Source organism: Pan troglodytes, chromosome 4 (genome assembly GCF_028858775.2).
Source record: "Pan troglodytes isolate AG18354 chromosome 4, NHGRI_mPanTro3-v2.0_pri, whole genome shotgun sequence".
In the NCBI taxonomy this organism is placed as follows: Eukaryota; Metazoa; Chordata; class Mammalia; order Primates; family Hominidae; genus Pan; species Pan troglodytes.
In genome coordinates this window covers 155,017,524-155,037,098 of record NC_072402.2, presented here as the reverse complement: position 1 = coordinate 155,037,098, position 19,575 = coordinate 155,017,524, and the positions used below count along the sequence as shown (strand labels likewise).

The window sequence follows — 19,575 nt, the reverse complement described above, 5'->3', positions numbered from 1 at the left end:
CTGGGAAGACTGAATGCCATGGGCAAGCCGCAGAGCAACTTTCTGATCAAGGAACACTGGCTTGTTCCCGAGTTCCCGAGACTCCAAGCCTCCCGGAGATCTTTGGCCAAGGGTAGGGTCACAACTCACCAAGGCGGCTCTTTTTTTTTTTTTTTTCCCAAGGGAAAAAGTCTTTCTATGTTACCCAGGCCGGTCTGGAACTCCTAAGCTCAAGTGATCCTCCCACCTCAGCCTCCCAAGTGGCTGGGACGACAGGTGCACACCACTGCCGCTGTGCCTGGCTTTCTTTCTAACCTTTTATCATTAATGTGAATCAGAAAGAGACCTTCATGAGTTAACTTGGATACTTTGGCCAAGAACCAAGAAGAGAAAAGCTGACTTTTAAAAACATATAATTTGTATAAATTTATTCAGGTCTACATCTATCTGAGCTACTTTCCACCCTCTATTCCAGACACACCCTGTGATCTCCTCAATAGAATGGTGGCAATAGGTTCTTACAAGGTTGAAAGGAACAGGAAGGGATGGAACCTCAAAGCCAGACAGCCCTTTATGAGAAAAGGGGAGGCAAGCAGTCTGGATTCTTGAAAGGAAGGGAACGCTGGGGATGATTCAATCCAGGAGTAGCAAACAGTTTCCATTTCTGGCGTCAACTCCAACTGATTGATTGGGAAGCAGTTTCTTGGGACGCTTGTGTTCAGAGGAACTCTGGGGCTGTTTCTGCACCCAGCTGCAAGCAGTGCTGCATTAGATTCCTAGGGTTGCTATCACAAATTACCATAAATGTGGCAGCTTAACATGACAGAAATTTATTCTCTCACAGTTCTGGAGACCAGAAGCCTGAAATCAAGGCTCTGGCAGAACCACGCCCTCTCCAAGGCTCTAGGGGAGAATGTTTCCTTGCCTTCCCAGCTGCTGATGGCTCCCGGTGTTCCTTGGCTGATGGCAGCATCCTTCCACTCTCTGCCTCTGTCTTCCCTTGGCTTCTTCCCCTTGAGCCTCTCTGTCTTTTCTCTTACAAAGACATTAGTCATTGGATTTAGGGCTCACCCTTAAATCCAGGAAGATTTCATCTTGAGATCCTTAACTAGTTATATCTACGAAGGCTCTATTTCTAAATCAGGTCACATCCTAAGGTTCTGGATGGATATGTATTTTGGGGGGGCATTATTCAACCCAGTGAGAGTGCCATGATGGTTTAGCAAGCTTGACAGGGGTTCAGGGCTGTGCAGGGATAGGGCTCAGGTCTTCTGCCTTCTGATCTGCCATCCTGATGTAGCCCAAGCCCACAGCTTTACAGATGATGGTGGAACTGAGACTCAGACAATAAAAATAAAAGGGTGTTGACCAGTACCATATAACTACGTAACGGCACACGAGTCAAGAATAAAGAAAGATGAAGATAAAGAGGTGGGGTAGGCAGTTGGGATGGGGAAGTGTAGGAGTGGGAGGGGATGAAGATGAATATTACTGCTTTGGGTGTGGAATAACTGAGAAGAGCATCTTTGCATTTAAAACCACTGGCCAAAGAGGATCTAGATGGGACAAGAAAATAATAACCAGCCAACTGGGGAGAAAATGTAGGAGTGTTAGAAGAATTAGTACCGCACTGGGGACCAGTTTTCAGGGCATCATCTGCCCTTTTTCAGCCAAAGGAATGAGAGCTCCTCTCACTGGGCAAAAGCCTTTCCAGGCTGGTCCCTGAAAGCATCGTGCGTACAGATGCCTGCTGGTTGCCATGGTGAATGATGCTGATCTGAAGAAATGAATAATGTGAGCATTAGGGGCGGCAGTGGGATTACTCAGTGTTGAGAGAAACAACACGGAAAGCCCAGAGCGGAGGAGGGAGAAGGCACCATTCTCTCAGCTTTAATCTACTGCACCTCGGAGGGCAGAGCTCTAACCAGACACGCTGCAAGCATCAGGTAAGACATATAGATGGCTCTTCTTGGAAATGGAAATGGCTTCTTTTCACACTCTGCTTGGAGAAGGGCCGGGCAAATGAATAGTTAAAAATAGGGGAGAATTTAGAAACGGAAACAGAGGAAGAAAAATCAATAAGGGAGATGGACCTGGTCCTAAAAGGTGAGGATGCTATTTGCGTCTTGACAGAAAGCTCTTAAAAATGTCTGCTGAGGTAATTCCATCTGTACAGACAGCTAGTGGCAGATAGGAAGCCAAGAGAACATTTATGCGTGACAAGAAACAGGATTCCTGATTACTCCTGATGGAAAGGTTTTACACAGGTGGCTGCCTATAATGAATTAACCTCTTTCCATCGTGGTCGAAAGTGTATTTATAGTGATGTGTGGTGTGGGGAGGATGAGTGTGTAGAGGACACCAAGCTAGGAAACATAAACATTCGGTCTCCTTCATGATGACCTTCCCTGGAAGGGTCTGAGCACATCTGTCTCATCCCTTTCGTTCCCCATTTACTGGGAAGAAATATTCAGCCACATAGAAAGACACTATTCACCTTCCTGAGTATCTTAGTTCACTGTTACCCTTACAGAAGAAAACCAAGGATTAAGAAATTACTCAATGCTGTGCACCTTTCTGCAGCTCCACTCCTGGAGGAAAATGGGCACAAACACAAGAGGATGGGGGAAAGCAGAGGTGAGAGAAAGGCAGGTCATAATAGCCATTGGTTTGGCTTAATATCCAATGCAGGCGAAAATCCAGTTGACAGCTGTTTACTATGTCACTGCAACCCAAAATGAAACCTACGGGGTTTCATGTGAGGGAGGAGAGGCGGAAGACAAAGCAGGGTGAGACCGTTATGTGAATATGCGTAGGCTAACTATGACTGTCTCTGTATTTCTGATCAGGGGCAATCAGTAGAGGGAACTGCATGAGAGAAACTAAAATACTTGAAGATGGCTCTCTCTTATCAAAGCGGGGCCTGGCAATCTAAAGAGGGCTCATTTGATTTGTCTGGAAAAACAGCAACTGGGTCTCAGTCCTGGCACCTCATTTTGCGATAACGTCTGTAACTAAACCCGGCAGCCTTGCATTAGGAAATGTAGTGGTTAGGCGGCACTAAGTCCTTTTTCTATGTATTAGCAGTGTGACATCAGGTTGCTCATCCGTAAAATGGGAATCTAGCTCAGAGGATGTGATGAAGAATAAAGGAAATTAATTACTGCCTGTGAATCATCTAGCATGACAAGTGACATAGCAACCACTTACTGTGAGTGGTTATTACCATGATTAACATTCATAATACCAGCAGAATTAAATAGTGGTAGTTATGCTGATATTAGGGGCTGATTATCTCTACCTATGAAACAAATTTCCTGGTACCGCTGGCTTTGAAAAAACAAACAAACAAAACAAGAGCAGAAGCTTTGGGGTGAAATCAGCTGCCAAAGAGTGACAAAGCGAATTTCCACTCACCATGGGCAACAGAACCAGGAGGCTAAACAAAGCAGTGGGCAGAACGTTCTAGATCACTGAGCTCACAGTACTTGGAGCAGAAACAGGAGGTCAAGAAGGAAAATTGAGGTGAATCAATTGCCTGAGGGGAGGTCACAGACCTGAGAATAAAGGTGGAACCTCTGAGGTTCTACTGATTTCTCCTTACCTTTTCTTCTTTTTTCTTAAGGGGATGAGAACAATCCCCTTAAGAAAATCCCCTTTGTTATCTGAAGGATCTCAGCTAGGGTGGGATGTGGCTGGGATTGCATGGGTGCATCTCTTTTTAGGCCTGAACTTTGGCATGGGACAGCCCCAGTTTTAACTTTTGTCCTGCCACTTTTTCGCTATGCCTAAATAACAGAACCTCTCGGCCTCCATTTCTTTGTCTGTAAGATGAGGGCAACATGAATGCCCATCTCAAATGTGCAATAAATGGTGGCTATGATTATGATAAATACATACTTAAATCAGGGGATGTCACTCTTCACTTTGATTCTGGTTCCAGAATCGGGATGAACATCGAGGTGGGGAACATTTCTTATACAGGAGCCATCATCTCCTGGTCGTCCTCGGAGCCCTGCCTGGAGGACTATTACCATATTATGTACAGGCCCAACTGGAACAGCATCTTCTCTGGCTATCTTCGCTACAGCTTCCACCACGAGGAGAAGGTGCCTCGAACGATCAGCTCCGTGGTGCTGGAACATCTCGCCCCTTCCACTCTCTACTTCCTGTGCATCAGCTGTAAGAAGGCTGCCTTCCCTTACAGGCACTACTGCACCATGTTCCACACCCTGGATAAGAGTCCGCTGGCTCCTGGAAGCTCCCTGGTAGACCCCCAGATCTCCCTTTGGGTGCTGATGGCCATTCTGCTGGCCTGCTTCACAGCCGTCTTGGCCTTCATCTGTCTCCAGTTCTGGTGTGTCCGTTGCCATGAGCCGCGATGGTCTTACAGGGCTGGCCACATGGAGGAGGCTAATGGGTTGGTGAGATGGCCAGAGGAGGCCCCGGATCTTGGTCAGAGGGAGGAAGACCTGCAGGGGCTCCCCCTGGTGGAAGTGCCACGCAAGAACTCCAGAGATGGAGCTGAACTGGATCCCGAAGCCAACCAGGATGCCCCTGATGCGGGTGCCTTACAGAGGGGGGGTGGTGACCAACCCGCTATACTGCCTCATTGTGGGGAATGAGAGTGGGGAGGAGAGCGCCCGCATGATGTAGCCTAAAGCTTTCCACACAGTAGGTCGTTTGTACAAATGTGTCTATAGACTACCCATTTCTCTCCCATCAAATGTCACTGCTATTGTAGTCACCTGGGTTGGATGAATGCCCCATGACAAAGCTTCTCAAGCTGGAAAATGTATCCCCCAGGGTATGCCAAGGCACAAACAAGGCATCTCTGCAGCAGCGTCCACTCGGAGGACACAGTTAAGAATTGAAAGCATTGTTTTAACATTAAAACAAACATGGATATGTTATAAAGTAGAAAGCAAAAATTTGCATGACTTAAATAAAACACAGCACTTGAAGGAAACGCTTGAGTTACAAGTAGGCTCTCAGAGGTACACTTTTGGGCAAATGTAGATGTCCAGTTTCCTCTGCCCTTGAGGGGATTATTTGGAAAAGTGTGAGAACCCTTGCTCTGGAGTGTTTTCCAACTTTTAGGCAATCACATACCACCGGTCTCTATTTTTTAAAACCATGGATTATCTTCACTATTATTAATAATACTTTCCTTTAAATTGACTCATTTTTTAAGCGTAAACTTATTTTCAAAGACAGCCTTATATTACTCCATAAGTGAAAAACCAGCACCCTCCTGCTACAAACAGAAGGGAAGAGACATAAGAATAAACATCATGAAAACAACATAATATTAAATCTGACTTAGCTTCTATTGCCTGCCAGTGATTCTGAGCTTAATGCCTGCTTGCTTGTCTTTGATAAAAAGGGAGATCCAGTGTTGGAGAGGTAATAAAGACATATTAGCACCAATATTTGTCTTTCTCCTTGATATAGCATAAGGTTTGAAAGAGAATCGAAAAGGGAAGTGCTGTTTTTACTTTGCGAGTCAGTGTTAGTTAAATGCCATGTCTGTGAACCACCTCAAATGCTGTCAGTCAGCTTCCCTTGATTTGAGAAAATTGTCTTGACCAGACTAGGCAGGCTGTTCTGGAGAAGACGCCTGTACTCTCCAAGCATCATCCTAAGACCTTCCCAGTACCCTCTTATATCTATAGAGCACAAAATCCCAGAATCACAGGACGACACTGCAGTGAATCAACTAAGAAACAGCAGGAGCTGAGAAGCCAAGACGAGAAGCCCCACATCCCTATTCCCTTGCCTACCTCATGCATTCCCTGCTCGGCACCCAGACTTTTGCCCCCATTCCTGCTACTTGTGAACAAATAAAGATTCATATACTCACAGCTGTTTCTGCCTGGATCTTATTGCTGCCTTTTTCCTTTCTCTTTAGAGATAAGAGTCTCGCCCTGTCAGCCAGGCTGGAGCGAAGTGGTACAATCATGCTCACTGCAGCATAACACTCCTGGGCTCAAAGGATCCTCCTGCCTTAGCCTTCCAAGTAGCTGCTGGTGCATGCCGCCATGTCTAGCTAATTTTTTATTTTTTATTTTTTATTTTTTTGGTAGAGACAGGGTCTCGCTATGTTGTCCAGGCTGTTCTCAAATTCCTGGCCTCAAGTATCCACTGGTCTCGGTCTCCTAAAGTGCTGGGATTAAAGGTATGAGCCACTGTGCCTGACCTCATTGCTGCCTTTATCTCTGCACCTTCTTACTCTTCTAATTAAGGGACACTTTTCTATTTGCTTTTTCTCACCAACCCTCTTCTAGGCAGGGTAGGGCAGGACTACTTACCTTGGATCCATAGAGGTAATAAGGCTGGACGTTGGCAGGTTTGTCTCGTTGTGGTTCTTGGGTGAAAGGAATGGCAGTCCGCACAAAACTAGTAGAAGCATAGGGATGGGAAAGAGTTAATATGGTCCTAATATTATTCTTCATGGGACACAGATAACAGGAGTGCTTCCTGGCCAGGTGAAGGTTTGCACTGGTACAAGTGCACTGTTTGTTAGGTGGTTGACTATAAAGGTACTAAACTCTTCTGACATCTTCCCATTCAACTGCCGTCTCCTTTCTATAGATGGGAAAAATTCAGTCTAGATTCCTGGGCTCAACCAGGGGCTTGTGGCTGCTCAGAATGACACTAGGCAAGAAACTAAGAGTGGACTTTCTCTAGGGCTCCACTCCTCTACCTCCAGTTTGGTTTCTCAAGAGCAGAGTTCAGCAAACTCTTTCTCAAAAGAGCCAGGCAGCAAATATTTTTAGCTTTGGAAGCCAGACGGTCTCTGTTGCAAGTACTCAACTCTGCTGTTGCAGCATGGAAGCACCCACAGACAATAATAAACAAATGAGCATGATCGAGTTCCAATAAAACTTTATCAATTACAAATCATTTTCACTTGTCACCAAATATTATTCTTCTTTGGATTTTTTCCCCTCAACCACCCAAAAGTGTGAATGCTATTCTCAGCTCATGGGCTTTACAAAAACAGTCAGCAACTAGATGTGGCCTGTGAGCCACAGTTTGCTGCTCCCTGCTCAAGAGTGTTAAAGCTCCTAAATCTTTATAGAACTGGAAATCTATCTCACTTAGTGTGTGGATCCAGGTGCATTTGTGGATATCTCCCATACCCTTTCATTCATTCAACACACACTCATTCAATACTGGCCCTCAGCCAAGGCTTGGAGATACCTAGAAGATCTGCAGATGAATACATTTTTTTTGCATCCTTACATACTTATTTTGTATGTGAATATATATGCCTTACTCTTCCACCAGGTTATGAAACTTTGTGGGGATAAAGAAATTAGGTCTTGTCTCTACCTCAGTGCCTGGCCCAGGGCCGTGTGCACCTTGCAGGAGGCAAGTTCCACTTTGTCATGCGTATGTGTGCTCTGCAAATGTATGCTGTTTCGCAGGCATGCTTTCAGATACGTGGATATCCTTACAAACATACAATCTGATCATGTCATCTCCTTTCCTCAAACTCTTTCAGGGTTAATAAAAATGCACGATCCTGCCCTGGCCTGTAGAGTACTGCACAATCTGTTCCTGTGTTATCTTTCACAGCACCATTTCCCACCTGACTAGTTTTACCCTCATCAACTTCTTGGAGAAACCCTTAGAAACTTGTCTGGAATATTCTTCTCCTGCCTTTTTGCCTTATTTATTCCTAGTCATCCTTTGCATCTTAACTCCAGCATTACTTCCTCAAAGAGGAAGCCTCCGTTGAGGTTTGCATGACTTTTTGGACTGGAATAGGTGGTACTGTTACCACTGTCATGGCCCTGTGGGCTTTCCTTCATCTCCTTATTCACTGTTTGTAATGGTACCTTTGTCATGTGATTGATCACCCACATCCTCCTCTAGTCTGAAGACTCAAGAGGCAGGAAGGTATCTGCTCACCATGGCATGCCCCATGTTTTACTGGAGCAGGAAAACACCCCAATGGGCAACTTCAGAGTAGCAGTAGAAAGAGCTCTTCAATGAAAGAAGACCTAATTGTTAACCACATTCAACTGTCAACCAGCTCTATGACCTTAGGCAAGTGAGAGAGCACAAAGCCTGTGCCCAGGAGGGGCTCTGAGAGACACCTGTTGCAGGAACCACTCACACATGTACTGGGCCTAGTTTGGAGGAGGCAGCTGGCCACTCCCCCAAACCCCACCCGGCCCCCTCTGCACAGGGACTCCCTTACCGGTTAGTGGACCCATTGTAGCAGTAGTTGGGGAGAAAGTCAAAGTTCAGTTCCCAGAAGACATGCAGGGTGATACGGCCATAGGGGGCGGACACATTGTGATTGGCCTCTCGGAACATGGCATCGAAGCTGTCCAGCGTCATATGCTTACAGAGCAGCCGATGCGTGAGCCGGTTAATCTCCAGCAGCCACTCCAGCTCCTGTACAGAGAGAGAGCCCACAACTGCTGAGGACTTGCTTGTAAGCATTACATGTGTGTGTTTTATCTTACTGCTTCTGTTCATGCAAGTGACAGCGGCTCAGACAACCTCCTGGCCATCTACATGGGAACTAGGACCCTTACAGTAGCAGGTGACAAGGTTCCCTTCTGAGAAGTGGAAGGATTGTCAGACTACGCTGACAGAAATGGAGGCCCAGAAGGTTAAGGGCAAGGTAGGGGAAGGGGAGGTTGCACGCCTACCCCCTGGAAGGAGACCATAGACCATGTGCAAATCCCTTTTGGGTAGAGAACAAGCTTACTTGCTTTCCAGTTTCTATGTTGGTGAGAAAAAAGCAATACTAAGAGCTACCACTAATTAAGGGTTTACTATTAGGTTGAACCCTATGACGTTACTTGTTTTTTAGGGCCAAATATTGGCAATTTTGCCTGGTTCAACCAAATTAGTATGTGCCAGTTTTATATGTGTCAACTTGTTTAATGCTTATCAAACCCTATGAGGTCAGTATTGCTGCCATTCTTATTTTATACATATGGAAACCGAGGCTTTGAGAAGTTAAGTAACTTGACTTCAAATCCAGGAAACTGGGCTCCCAAGTGCACATTCTTAACCACTATATGCTCTAACTGCTATAGAAGTTTTAAAAAGAGGTGGGAGCAGAATGCCTCATCCTTTGGAGTGTAGGCCCCTTGAGGTATCACATGGGGTTGGCAAAGGCGTGGCTACAAGCCATGGGCAAGCAGTCTGCAGTCTGCAGTCAGCTCATGATGACCGGGATCTATGTGCACTGTGGGCCCTGAACGAAGGAATCCCATCTTCAGGCAAAGTGGGACAGAGTATCTGCACACAGCAGGACATGGCATTTGTTGGGAAATGAAAGAAGAGTGTAACTCTTTCAACATGCTTTGGTCTCTCATTGTCCTGCAACTTCCCCACCACTGCTATCAAAAGGAATCAAAGTACAGTCTTATGTAGAGACAGAAAGCACCTTGGGCCACTCCTGTGCTGTTTTGGTTAAGCCATCTTTTAGGATCGGTACAATGGTCCCTCATTCAGAGAGGGGAAATTGAGGCCCTGAAGGTTAAGTAACTTGCCCAAGGTCACCATAAGAGGCCTTAGGATGTGAATCCAAGTCTCCTTATTCCAAATCATGTGTTCTTGGTCCCTGTGACACAGTTCCCTGGAACAAGGATGCAAGAGCTGTGAAAGTCCTTTGAAAGGCAAAGATGGCTTTACAGCATAAAGGCTAAAAGAACATCGGCAAGGCCAATTCATCAGAGCATGGCCGGGTCGGATGACCATAGGGTCGGCTGTAATGGCTGGAATATGTCCACAGGAGGCAGCCTCATGCCAAGGATTCAATTTCATTCTCATTAGCCACAAAGACCCCTAGATGGAGACCAGAGCATGGTCAGGTGGAGATCCCAGGCTATGCTTCCAATTTTTGGAGCTCTGCCTCTCTGAAACTCAGATTCTGTGACTCTAAGTTGAAGTGTGCAGAAATGGTTGAAGGCTTGCAAACACACATGGCTAAAGAGACCAGACAGGCCAGGTAAGTGAGATCAACTGGGGTGAAGAGAAAGTTTGGGGAGTGGGTCCATCTATGGCAAATTGGATGTCCCTGCCCAGGTAAAGGTGGAGCTGCCACTTCTGATACCCCGTCTGACCGCTGCCATGTTGGAGTGGGGGATTAGTGATGGCAAATCCTGCAATTTTTCAAAAGAAGGTCAGAATTTCAATTCTGGAACAGCATCGGAGGAATAAGTTTCCAGTCATTGTGTACCAGGAAGTAAATGAAGGGCAGAAATACAGAATCAGCTTTCTGATTCCGTCTCTTGGGGGCCTGGCTAGCTGGAATATGTCTTTATTCTGATTCACTTAGGATGGGTACTAAATAAATAAAAAATACATGGAGTAAGTGGCGCTGAGTTTATTTCTAAGATTGCTGAGTCCCCTGGCACACTGTGGTGCCTTGTTACTGGGAAGACAACTAAGAAGCTGGGGAACAATTTCTGTGTTATCGTTCTGTGACTTCAGCAGTCTCACAACATACATCCGTGTTCACAAGGGAAACTGAAGGAGAGGCAGAGGCTGCTGCAACCACAGGTCCACTTCTCCCTGCACATTATGTAACCCAGACGATATTTCTGCAACACATTTCGGATTTGTTCTTCTGGCCTTGAAACCAGAAGAGGGCACGTGCCAGCTGGATGCAGGGCTCAATGCACCAAAGCATGGAAAAGGCTTAAAAAGCCATGTGGGCAGTTTAGGGGTCTCCTAAGAGGATGACACCTTTCCACAGCAAGGCTGGTTTACTAAAGGGCAACACAGAGAAACAGAACTGGGGCAGTAAAACACCCCAATGGGCAACTTCAGAGTAGTGGGAGAAAGAGCTCGTCAACGAAAGAAGACCTGATTGTTAACCACATTCAACTGTCAACCAGCTCTGTGGCCTCAGGCAAGTGAGAGAGCAAAGGTCTCAAACTCAGTACAGTGAGGCCTCGTAGGTCACACACATAAATGAAGCCTGCCACTGGGGCTGTGGCAAGCTGAAGAAAGTGTAGCCCATCTCACAGGAACTTCTAGTCATTTATGGGCAATCGTTACCATCTGGGAATGCTGGTCTGGCATTGCCAGAGCTTCTGCAGTTTTATTTGATTTCTTCCAAATGTTAAACATTGGCTCAAAATTACCAATGTACTATGCTGCCTAAACAAAACACAGCCTGCGGGCTGCCCGTTCTCAACGTCAGCATCGGGTCTTGCTGAGACTCTGTTTGCTCAGCTGTGTAAAATGAGGGTGACTAACTCCCCAAATCTTTGCAACCTCTCCCAACTCAGAATCAAGTTGCCTCCCCATCTCAGAATGGAGTTTTTCAGGTGGAGGGAAAGGCTGAGGGGAGCTCATTCTTCACTTTGTTTCTTGGAGGAGGTAGAAGCTTCTCAGCCAGGGTGAGCAGGGGCCATTCAGACCCACCGGAGAGCGCTTCCCTGAGGTCTCTTCATGGGCTTCCCAGGAACTGGTGTTCTCTGGGGAGCCACTGCCCTCGCCTGATAAACAAGGGCTTTCACTGCTTGTTTTGATTTTGTTCCCAGCTAAAAGAACATTTAGTGCTTTTGAACAGGTGGGAAGAGGCCATGGAGACACACATATCCCAAATCTTTTTTTTCCCATAAGATATGCTCATTATTGGAAAACTAGAAGATACAGATAAACAAAAAAGAAAAAAAAATCCCGCCACTTGGAGCTAATCACTGCTAACCATTTGGCATAAAGAATAACTCTGTTTCTCAAAATAGAGGTGACCAAATGATTTCTCAGAAAAATGTGTGCTGTACTACAGTCTCCTGAAGTAAGTGACCCAGGACTTAGGTGGGTGGGTAGGTCAAGCCCTAAGAAATCACCCAAAATCACTGCATTGCAGCCCCAAATTTATTTTTCTCTCATCTTTCTTCCATAAGCTATTATTTATTAAGTGCTAACTATGTATACAAAGGACTCTTGGGAGGCCAAGGCAGGCAGATCACAAGGTTAGGAGCTTGAGACCAGCCTGGCCAACATAGTGAAACCCCATCTCTACTAAAAATACAAAAATTAGGTGGGCCTGGTGGCACATGCCTGTAGTCCCAGCTACTCAGGAGGCTGAGGCAGGAGAATTGCTTGAACCCTGGAGGCAGAGGTTGCAGTGAGCTGAGATCACGCCACTGCACTACAGCCTAGGCAACAGAGCAAGACTCCATCTCAAAAGAAAACAAAACAAAAACAAACAAACAAAAAAACAGGTAGTATCTCATTTTATCCCTATAGTAACCCTAAGAGGTGGATTCTGATATTCCCTGCATCTCTACAGATAAGGAAACAGGCTTGGAGAAGCTGAGTAACTTGCACAAGATCACACAGCTAGTAAGTAGCAGGGAGAGGACTGGGACCCTAGGTATGATGCTAGAGTCCCAGTTCACTGTCACTTTATTTTTACACTTTGTCCACTTAAAATAAAAACCAACTTTATTTAAAAATAATGTTAGACTTACAGAAAAGTTGTAAAAACAGCATACCCTGCATATCCTTTACCCAGCTTCCCCACTGTTAACATCTGGCGGAACCATAGTGCAATTATCAAATGAAGGAAATTAACTTTGGTACAACACTATTAGCTGAATGACAGGCTTTATTCAGGTTTCACCAGTTTTCCCACTAAAGTCCTTTTTCTGTTCTAAGATTCAATCTAGGATTCCATGTTGCATTTAGTTGTCAGTTTCCCTTATTCTTTCCTAATTTGTAACAGTTTTCAGTCTTTCCTGTCTCTCAAGACCTACGCACTTTTGAAAAGTATCATTCACTTTTTTTTTTAAAAATGGAACTTGATTTGGGTTCATCTGATATTTTCTCATAATTAGATTGAGATTGTGCATTTTGGCAAGAATATATGATGATAACAATAATATGTCTTACTGGTGATATTAACTTTGATACTTGGTTAAGATGGTGTCTGCTAATTTTCTCCATTGTAGAGTCATTCTTCCCTTTGTAATTAATAAACATCTTGGGGGAGACACTTTAAGACTATGCAAGTATCCTATTTCTTCTCAAAGATTTTTTGGTTAAAAAAATTTTGTATTGTGGTAAGATGTACATAAAATTGAACATTTTAACCATTTTTAGGTGTACTGCGGCATTACGTACATTCATATTGTTGTGCAACTATCAGCACCATCCTTTTCTAGAAGTGAAACTCACCTTCTCCAACTGAAACTCTGTATCCATCAAACACCATCTTCCTCTTCCCTGGCAACCACCATCCTACCCTATGTCTCCATGAATTTGCCTACTGTAGGAACCTCATATAAGAGAAATCATACAGTATTTTTCTCAAAGTTCTGCCCACTTATTTTAGCAACCATTGACAGATCTTGCCTACAATTTTTATTATGTTCTAACGGTGATTTTCCATTTCCCACTCCTTCTGTTCATTTGCTTTTGAAAGCACTGAAATCTTCCTTTGATTCACTGAAAGAACAACCAGTCAAGTTTACTCTAATTCTTGAAGAGAGAGAATTAGCAGAGAGTCGTTTTAATTGCTGTTTTCTGGGAGAAAGGAGTAGGCCTATTCCAGGCTTGTGCATCAGAACCAGTTACATAATCTGCAGGGTGCAATGTTTAATGAAAATGTGGGGCCCCCTTGTTTAAGAATTTCAAGATAGTGAAGCAGAGTGGTAAACCAGCTGCAAAGCCCTTCTGGGCCTTATACTACTGCACACCTGTGAAGCCAACCCTCTTGTGCAATTTTCCCTAGCTTCTTAGGAACCCTCACCTACTTGCTCAGCCTGCAGGATCCTAAGGACATGCAGCTGTGTCTGAGGGTTGGCCATCTCTAGAAATCTCAAGGAGACCCCCTCCATGCTATCGTTCCCAAGGCAATCAGGAACGTAAGATTACGCTTATTCTGTGTTAAGTTTTTCTTTCCCAGCTCCATTCAGATGGGAAAGAGACTCACTGCCCCTCTTTAACTGGCCCAGCACTAGACTAACTACAGTCCCCATCTAGGCTTCTAGTCTGAGAAATCACAGAGCAGAAATCCCACACGCTCCCAGACTCTTACCACAATGGAGGTCAGGTCCTCACTCTCAAAGCGGCTGATAGCTTGGTCCAGGGATTTATACATGGCGGCAGAGATGCGCTGGGTAATGAGTCTGTTCAAGTCAATTGATCTACCCAACAGCTGGATGAAGAGAGAGAGAGAAAAGTTACTTAAAATTCACACTGGCCAGGTGCAGTGGCTCATGCCTGTAATCCCAGCACTTTGGGGGACCAAGGTGGGAGTGAGACTGCCAGGTAGGAGGGGTTTCCTGGAGAAACTCCAACCAGCCTGTCCATTGAGGTGGAGCCTCGGGAAGTTTATGATGTTTGCAGCAGGGAGGAGCCTGGCCCCTCCTCTTCTTGTGTGGAACCTGGGATTCCAACGGCCTGGCGGGAAGCTCTCTAGCTGAGGGACTCTGGCCTTGTGAGAGTCCCTGTTTCCCTCCTTTTTTTCCCTTTTCACCCAATAAAACCCTGCTTTACCCACCCTTTAAACAGTCTGCAAGCCTAATTTTTCATGGTCATGGGACAGACAAGAACCCCATCTTTAGCTGAACTGAGAAAAAGTCCTGCAACAGGAGGATAGCTTGAACCCAGGAGTTTGACACCAGCATGGGCAACACAGTAAGAACCTGTCTCTACAAAAAATAAAAAAAATTAGCCAGGTGTGGTGGTGTACACCTGTAGTCCTAGCTACTTGGGAGGCTGGAGGTGGGAAGACAGCTTGAGCCCAAGAGTTTGTGGCTGCAGTGAGCTATGATTGCGCCACTGCACTCCAGCCTGAGTGACAGAAAGAGACCCTGTCTCTTAAAAAATAAATAAAGATTCGCGCTGACACCTGACAACTATGTGCATGCACCGATAGGAAACTGGATTAAAATTACAAAGGACATAGCTGGGACGAATGGGAACTGTATTTACAAAGTAGTATTGTTAAATTTCCTGAGTATCATCATTCTATTCTGTTTTTATAAGACAACGTCCTTGTTCTTAGGAGATATAGGCTGAAGCATTCAGGGGTGAAATTTCATGATTTGGCAACTTAAACTCTCAAATAGTTAAGAACAAAAGTATGTATATTCATCCCACACACACAAACATACGCACTGTATAAGTGCTAGAGAGAAAATACAAACATGAGAGAAAGAATGTGAATTAAATATGGTAAAACATTAATAATTGCAAATCTGGCTAGGGGATAAATAAGTGTTTATCGTATTATTCTTTCAACTTCCCTGTAGGCTTGAAACACGGGAAGTTTAGGAAAAATACGATTCACTCAGGCTGTGGGAAGAGGTTCAGGGTAGGCTCTGGCTTCCCATAAGTGTTTCTGCTGACATCCTCAATTTAGCCCTGGGGTTCTTTCTGCCATCTTTCTTGCGCTCAATTCAGTTACCAGGGCACAGCAGCTGCCTCAGCAAGGGCCCACTTTGTGCCTTCATGAGGGAAAATTTAAAAGCAAGAGGATGAAGGTCTGATTACAGGATGGAAAATATAGCTTAAGGTACTTTCCACTGGGGTACACGCAGGCATTACTGCAGCTGCTATGTAGATAGCAATGAACATTTGTTGAGTACCTGCTGTGTCCACAGCACTTTGCTAGGTGTCAAATGATTATTCTTAACTATTTTATTTTTCAACTTCTCTTTTGGCATAAATTTTCTACCAACTGACTAGGGCCCCTTATAGCCATCTTATGCACACATAAAGCCCTCAGTATTTAATATCCTGTGGCTAATTCTGGCTGCATTGTAACCGATAGCAGTAATCTTCTGAAAGGCTGAAAGAAAAGCTCTCATTGAGCCCCTGTTGTTGACAGAAGTACAAATTCTATTTTTCCCTCCTCTTAATGATTCTCCATTTCCCTTGGATTTCTCATAGTAATGGGAATGTCCAGGGTTTTTGAGATGAATTCTTTCCTTTTCACCTCTGGCATGATCTTAGCCTCAGCCTGGCCCTTTCACAAAGACCAGGACCACATAATAAGCACACAGACATCACAGCATAAAGGCCATTTTGCCACCCGCTTGGCCAACAGCAGGGCTGTAGGAGGAGGGCTCGACATCTGCTGGGGCATCTCTTATGCTGTCTGTCTGCCTCACATTAACATTGTTAAATGGGGATGTTTCTCAGTTCCCAGCAACATTTCCTCTATATATAGGGTCAAATGTTAATAGAAACCAACTCTGCATACAAAAAACCCAATTTCTACCGTGGATTTGCCCTGACATGCTTCCATTTCAAAGGCACCACAGTCTTCCTCACTTAGACCGGCACTTGGGCCCTGTTCAGGGACAGATTTACCCATCTCTAAGTGGCAGTCCCAGCTGAAAAAAGTGGGCTGCAGGTTATGATGAGAAGACAAAGGCTTTGGTTGCCATAACTTGTCAGAGGTTGGCTATAGATGGGTGGAGAAGCCCAGAACTTGAGCCAAAGGAAGCCCAATGCCTCTTTATTGTTTATGAGATCCTAAGGCTGTGCTACACCCAGGCTCGGAAATCCACACTGGCAACATGCCGAGCAGACAATACCCAGGCCTGATTTCTGATCTGTATGCTAACTTCGCAGCTGCTCTCTCCTGCCCCTTCCATCTCCATGGTGGCTTCCGCTCCCCATACCTGGACGTGTCTCTGCTTCAGCAGTGTTTCATAGCGATTGGACGGTGGATACGGAATGATGACGCCATAATTCTTACACTCAGCTCGAAAACGTTTATCCAACAGGACACTGGAAGGAATAAAAGTGAAACAAGGCCAGTAAACAGATAGTGAATGACTCTCAACTGCCCAGATACATCTATTTCAGATCATAGGATCTACCCACAGAGCACTATCTTATATACCTTAAGTAAAATTGTTTTCTGCTCTAAACAAGTTACATCAAATTTCTTTTCAGTCACAGAAGCTCAATATGTGAAACAGAGTTTCTAAGTTAAAGATGGGCAACACAGAAGTTGAGCCACTTTCCTCTTTTATTCATTTACTGCAAAAGCAATTGAGTGCCTGCTTGGTGTATCCCAGGAAACATTCTAGGTACTGGGAATACAAAGTTCCTGTCCTCATGGAGTTTATATTCGAGTGAGGAAAGACTGATAATATAAACACAAACAGAGGAATGGAATAATTTCAGATAATAGGTAACAGTTGCATAGTGTTTATTATTTCCCAGGCACTTTAAACACAAACACACACACACACACACACAAACACACACACACACACATCATTTTAAATCTCACCACAACCCTATGAGCTGAGAGTGTTACTATCTTTCACACTGAGGCATGGATTGCAGAGGAGAAGTGCTTTGAAAATAAGAAAATGGGATCATTTGGAGTTAGGAAGTCCAAAGTCTCTCTAAAAAAGTTTTGCTAAACAGAGACCTGAATGATAAAATTGGAAAGATCTAAGGGAACACTATCATTGACACAACAAGCTTGGTTACATTTGAGAAAAGGAAAGATGGCCAGTGTGGATAAAGTATAGTGCAGGTTGGAGAGCATGGTGCAAAATGAATTTATAACATTAGACCAGGGCCAAACCAGGTAGGGCCACACAGGCCATAGTAAAGTGGCTAGGTGTATTCTAGACATAACCAAAAGGCACCGAAATGTTTTACGCAAGAAAGAGACACCATCTATATTTACACTGTCCAAAGTAGTAGCCACCAGCCACATGTGCCTACTGAACACTTGAGATGTGGCTGGTCCAAATTGAGATGGGCTGTAAACAGGATTTTGAGGACTTAGAAGAAAAGAATGAAAAATCTCTAATAATGTCTATATTGAGTGTATGTCAAAATTATAATGTTTTGGATATGTGGGGTTAAATAAAATATATTATTAAAATTAATTTCATCTGCTTCTTTTTCCTTTTTAAAATATGTCTGCTAAAAAATTTAAAATAACATCTCTGGCTCATATTTGTGGCCACATGGCATTTTGAATGAACAGGACCGACCTAGCTCATGGTTTTCTTCCTGGGCTTTCTCTGAATCTCTCAACCTCCTCAACTTCCCACACTTTAAAAAATCACTGATCTTACAGGGAAGGGTGTAGATAAAAGCCCATATGTCTGATGAAGGAAGACCCAGGGTTCGACACACCTGAGTCTTGTTTATATAGATGATGGAACAGTGTATTTGGAATCAGAATTGTCTTACAGAAGCCAGAAACCCAACTCACTGTTAGAACCACATCCCATTCAATCCACAGATGCCTATTGACTACTTTGTGAAAGGCTGTGTTCTCTGCTTTCCTTGAAATCCTACGTGCATGCTTTCAATACTTTACAGCATTTAAGAGTCACGTTATTTAATGCACATCCTATGTAAACAGACACTTGTGTGTGCTGCACATCAACTCCTCTTTGAAATATATCAGGGCTACTTTGGCTGTTAAAAGCAAAATGAAGCAAATCCTTTTCATAGAAAAATTATTAAAGTAAGGAACTACCCTTGAAATTACTGGTTGGTATGTTTGGATTTCCAATAAGAAAGGAAATACCTATATATAAAATTTGAGGTTTTCCTCGATCAATGCTGTTACAGGTCCTTGAAACCCAAGAACTCACGAGGGTCTGAATCAACATATACTGGCAATACCAAGGAGCCTCTAAAGCTTGATACATCTCTGATCCAGACTTCTTCACTGGCCTCCTGTCTGGTTTGCACACACCCATTCCTCTCCAATTCATTCTCCATACATTTGTATTTTTAAGAGAGTAAACTTTCAAAAGTAAATAAAAATCGAATCGGGTCACCGTTGTACTTTTGAAACCATTCGGAGGCATTCCACTCCCGGGAGAAACAGCTACAAAGCTGGTGTGCTCTGGCCCTGCCCACTCCCCAGTCTTAGCATGCAGCCTGCCCCCTCTAGTGGTGGTGAAGAGACACTGACATGTATTAATCCACAGGAATCCTCCCACAGCCCTGTGAAGTTGGCATGCTGTTATCATCATACTCCCACCACAGGGTCCTTGCACAAGCAGTTCCTTTTGCCTGCAACGTCCTGCCCCATCCTTCACCTCGTTTTACTTCCTTCACTCCTACCAACTTCAGATAAGAACTCAGATGCCACTTCCGCAAGATGGCCTTTCTAGTTCCCCGCCCCCAAAGGTTTAACCGTCGTACATTCCCATGAGCTTTTCCCTCAAAGACAGCATGTAACCTCCTTGTCACTGTGCATTCATCGGCTTTTAGTCAATGTCTGTCTTTCCTGCTAGACTGCAGGCTGTGTGAGGTTAGCCCTCTATCTGCCTAGTTTCCTTTCCACTCTATCTCAGCACCCAGTCCGGGTCCGTGGAATGGCTCTGTTTTCCTACGGTGCTAAAGAAGAAGGGAGGTTTCACAACAGAAAATCATGTCTTCTAGGTGGCAGTCTTAAGAGATTGCTACTCACAGCTCTGGGGCTTTCCTACCTGCCAGCCATGGCTTTGTAGTAAGCAAAGATCTGGTCTGCCAGCTTGTAGACAAACTGATCAAAACACAGGTTCACCTGGTGGAGAGGAAGCAGGAAACATCACTGGTGCCCGTTCAGCTTTATCACAGAAACTGAGCCAACTGAAAGAGAGCAGTCAGGCAGGATTGCCC

The 19,575-nt window shown here is 44.6% G+C and overlaps 2 protein-coding genes across 7 annotated transcripts in view; one reads left to right on the top strand and one right to left on the bottom strand.

Annotated features, from left to right (window-relative positions):
- Nucleotides 1-19,575, bottom strand: part of CYFIP2 (cytoplasmic FMR1 interacting protein 2) — a 127,104-nt gene that overhangs the window by 45,748 nt on the left and 61,781 nt on the right. For all 5 annotated transcript variants that reach the window (XM_009450053.5, XM_009450055.5, XM_063811616.1 and 2 more), the window contains 5 exons: nt 19,404-19,480; nt 16,605-16,713; nt 14,009-14,128; nt 8,192-8,391; nt 6,291-6,378 (listed from right to left, as the gene is read on the bottom strand). In XM_009450053.5, coding sequence (XP_009448328.2) covers nt 6,291-6,378; nt 8,192-8,391; nt 14,009-14,128; nt 16,605-16,713; nt 19,404-19,480 — 594 coding nt within the window. The remainder of the gene's footprint in view (nt 1-6,290; nt 6,379-8,191; nt 8,392-14,008; nt 14,129-16,604; nt 16,714-19,403; nt 19,481-19,575) is intronic.
- FNDC9 (fibronectin type III domain containing 9) lies at nt 1,789-5,841 on the top strand. 2 transcript variants are annotated; one of them, XM_001138114.8, is made up of 2 exons: nt 1,789-1,925; nt 3,923-5,841. In XM_001138114.8, exon 2 carries the CDS (start codon nt 3,930-3,932, stop codon nt 4,602-4,604), a length of 675 nt encoding a protein of 224 aa, XP_001138114.1. In that variant the 5' UTR covers nt 1,789-1,925; nt 3,923-3,929; the 3' UTR covers nt 4,605-5,841. The 2 variants fall into 2 exon arrangements, with proteins under 2 accessions (XP_001138114.1, XP_063667688.1); XM_063811618.1 differs by lacking the exon at nt 1,789-1,925 and adding an exon at nt 3,442-3,504.

Excerpts from the sequence above, each read along its gene's own strand:
- FNDC9 (XM_001138114.8), top strand. The coding sequence starts at position 3,930 with ATGAACATCGAGGTGGGGAACATTTCTTATACAGGAGCCATCATCTCC.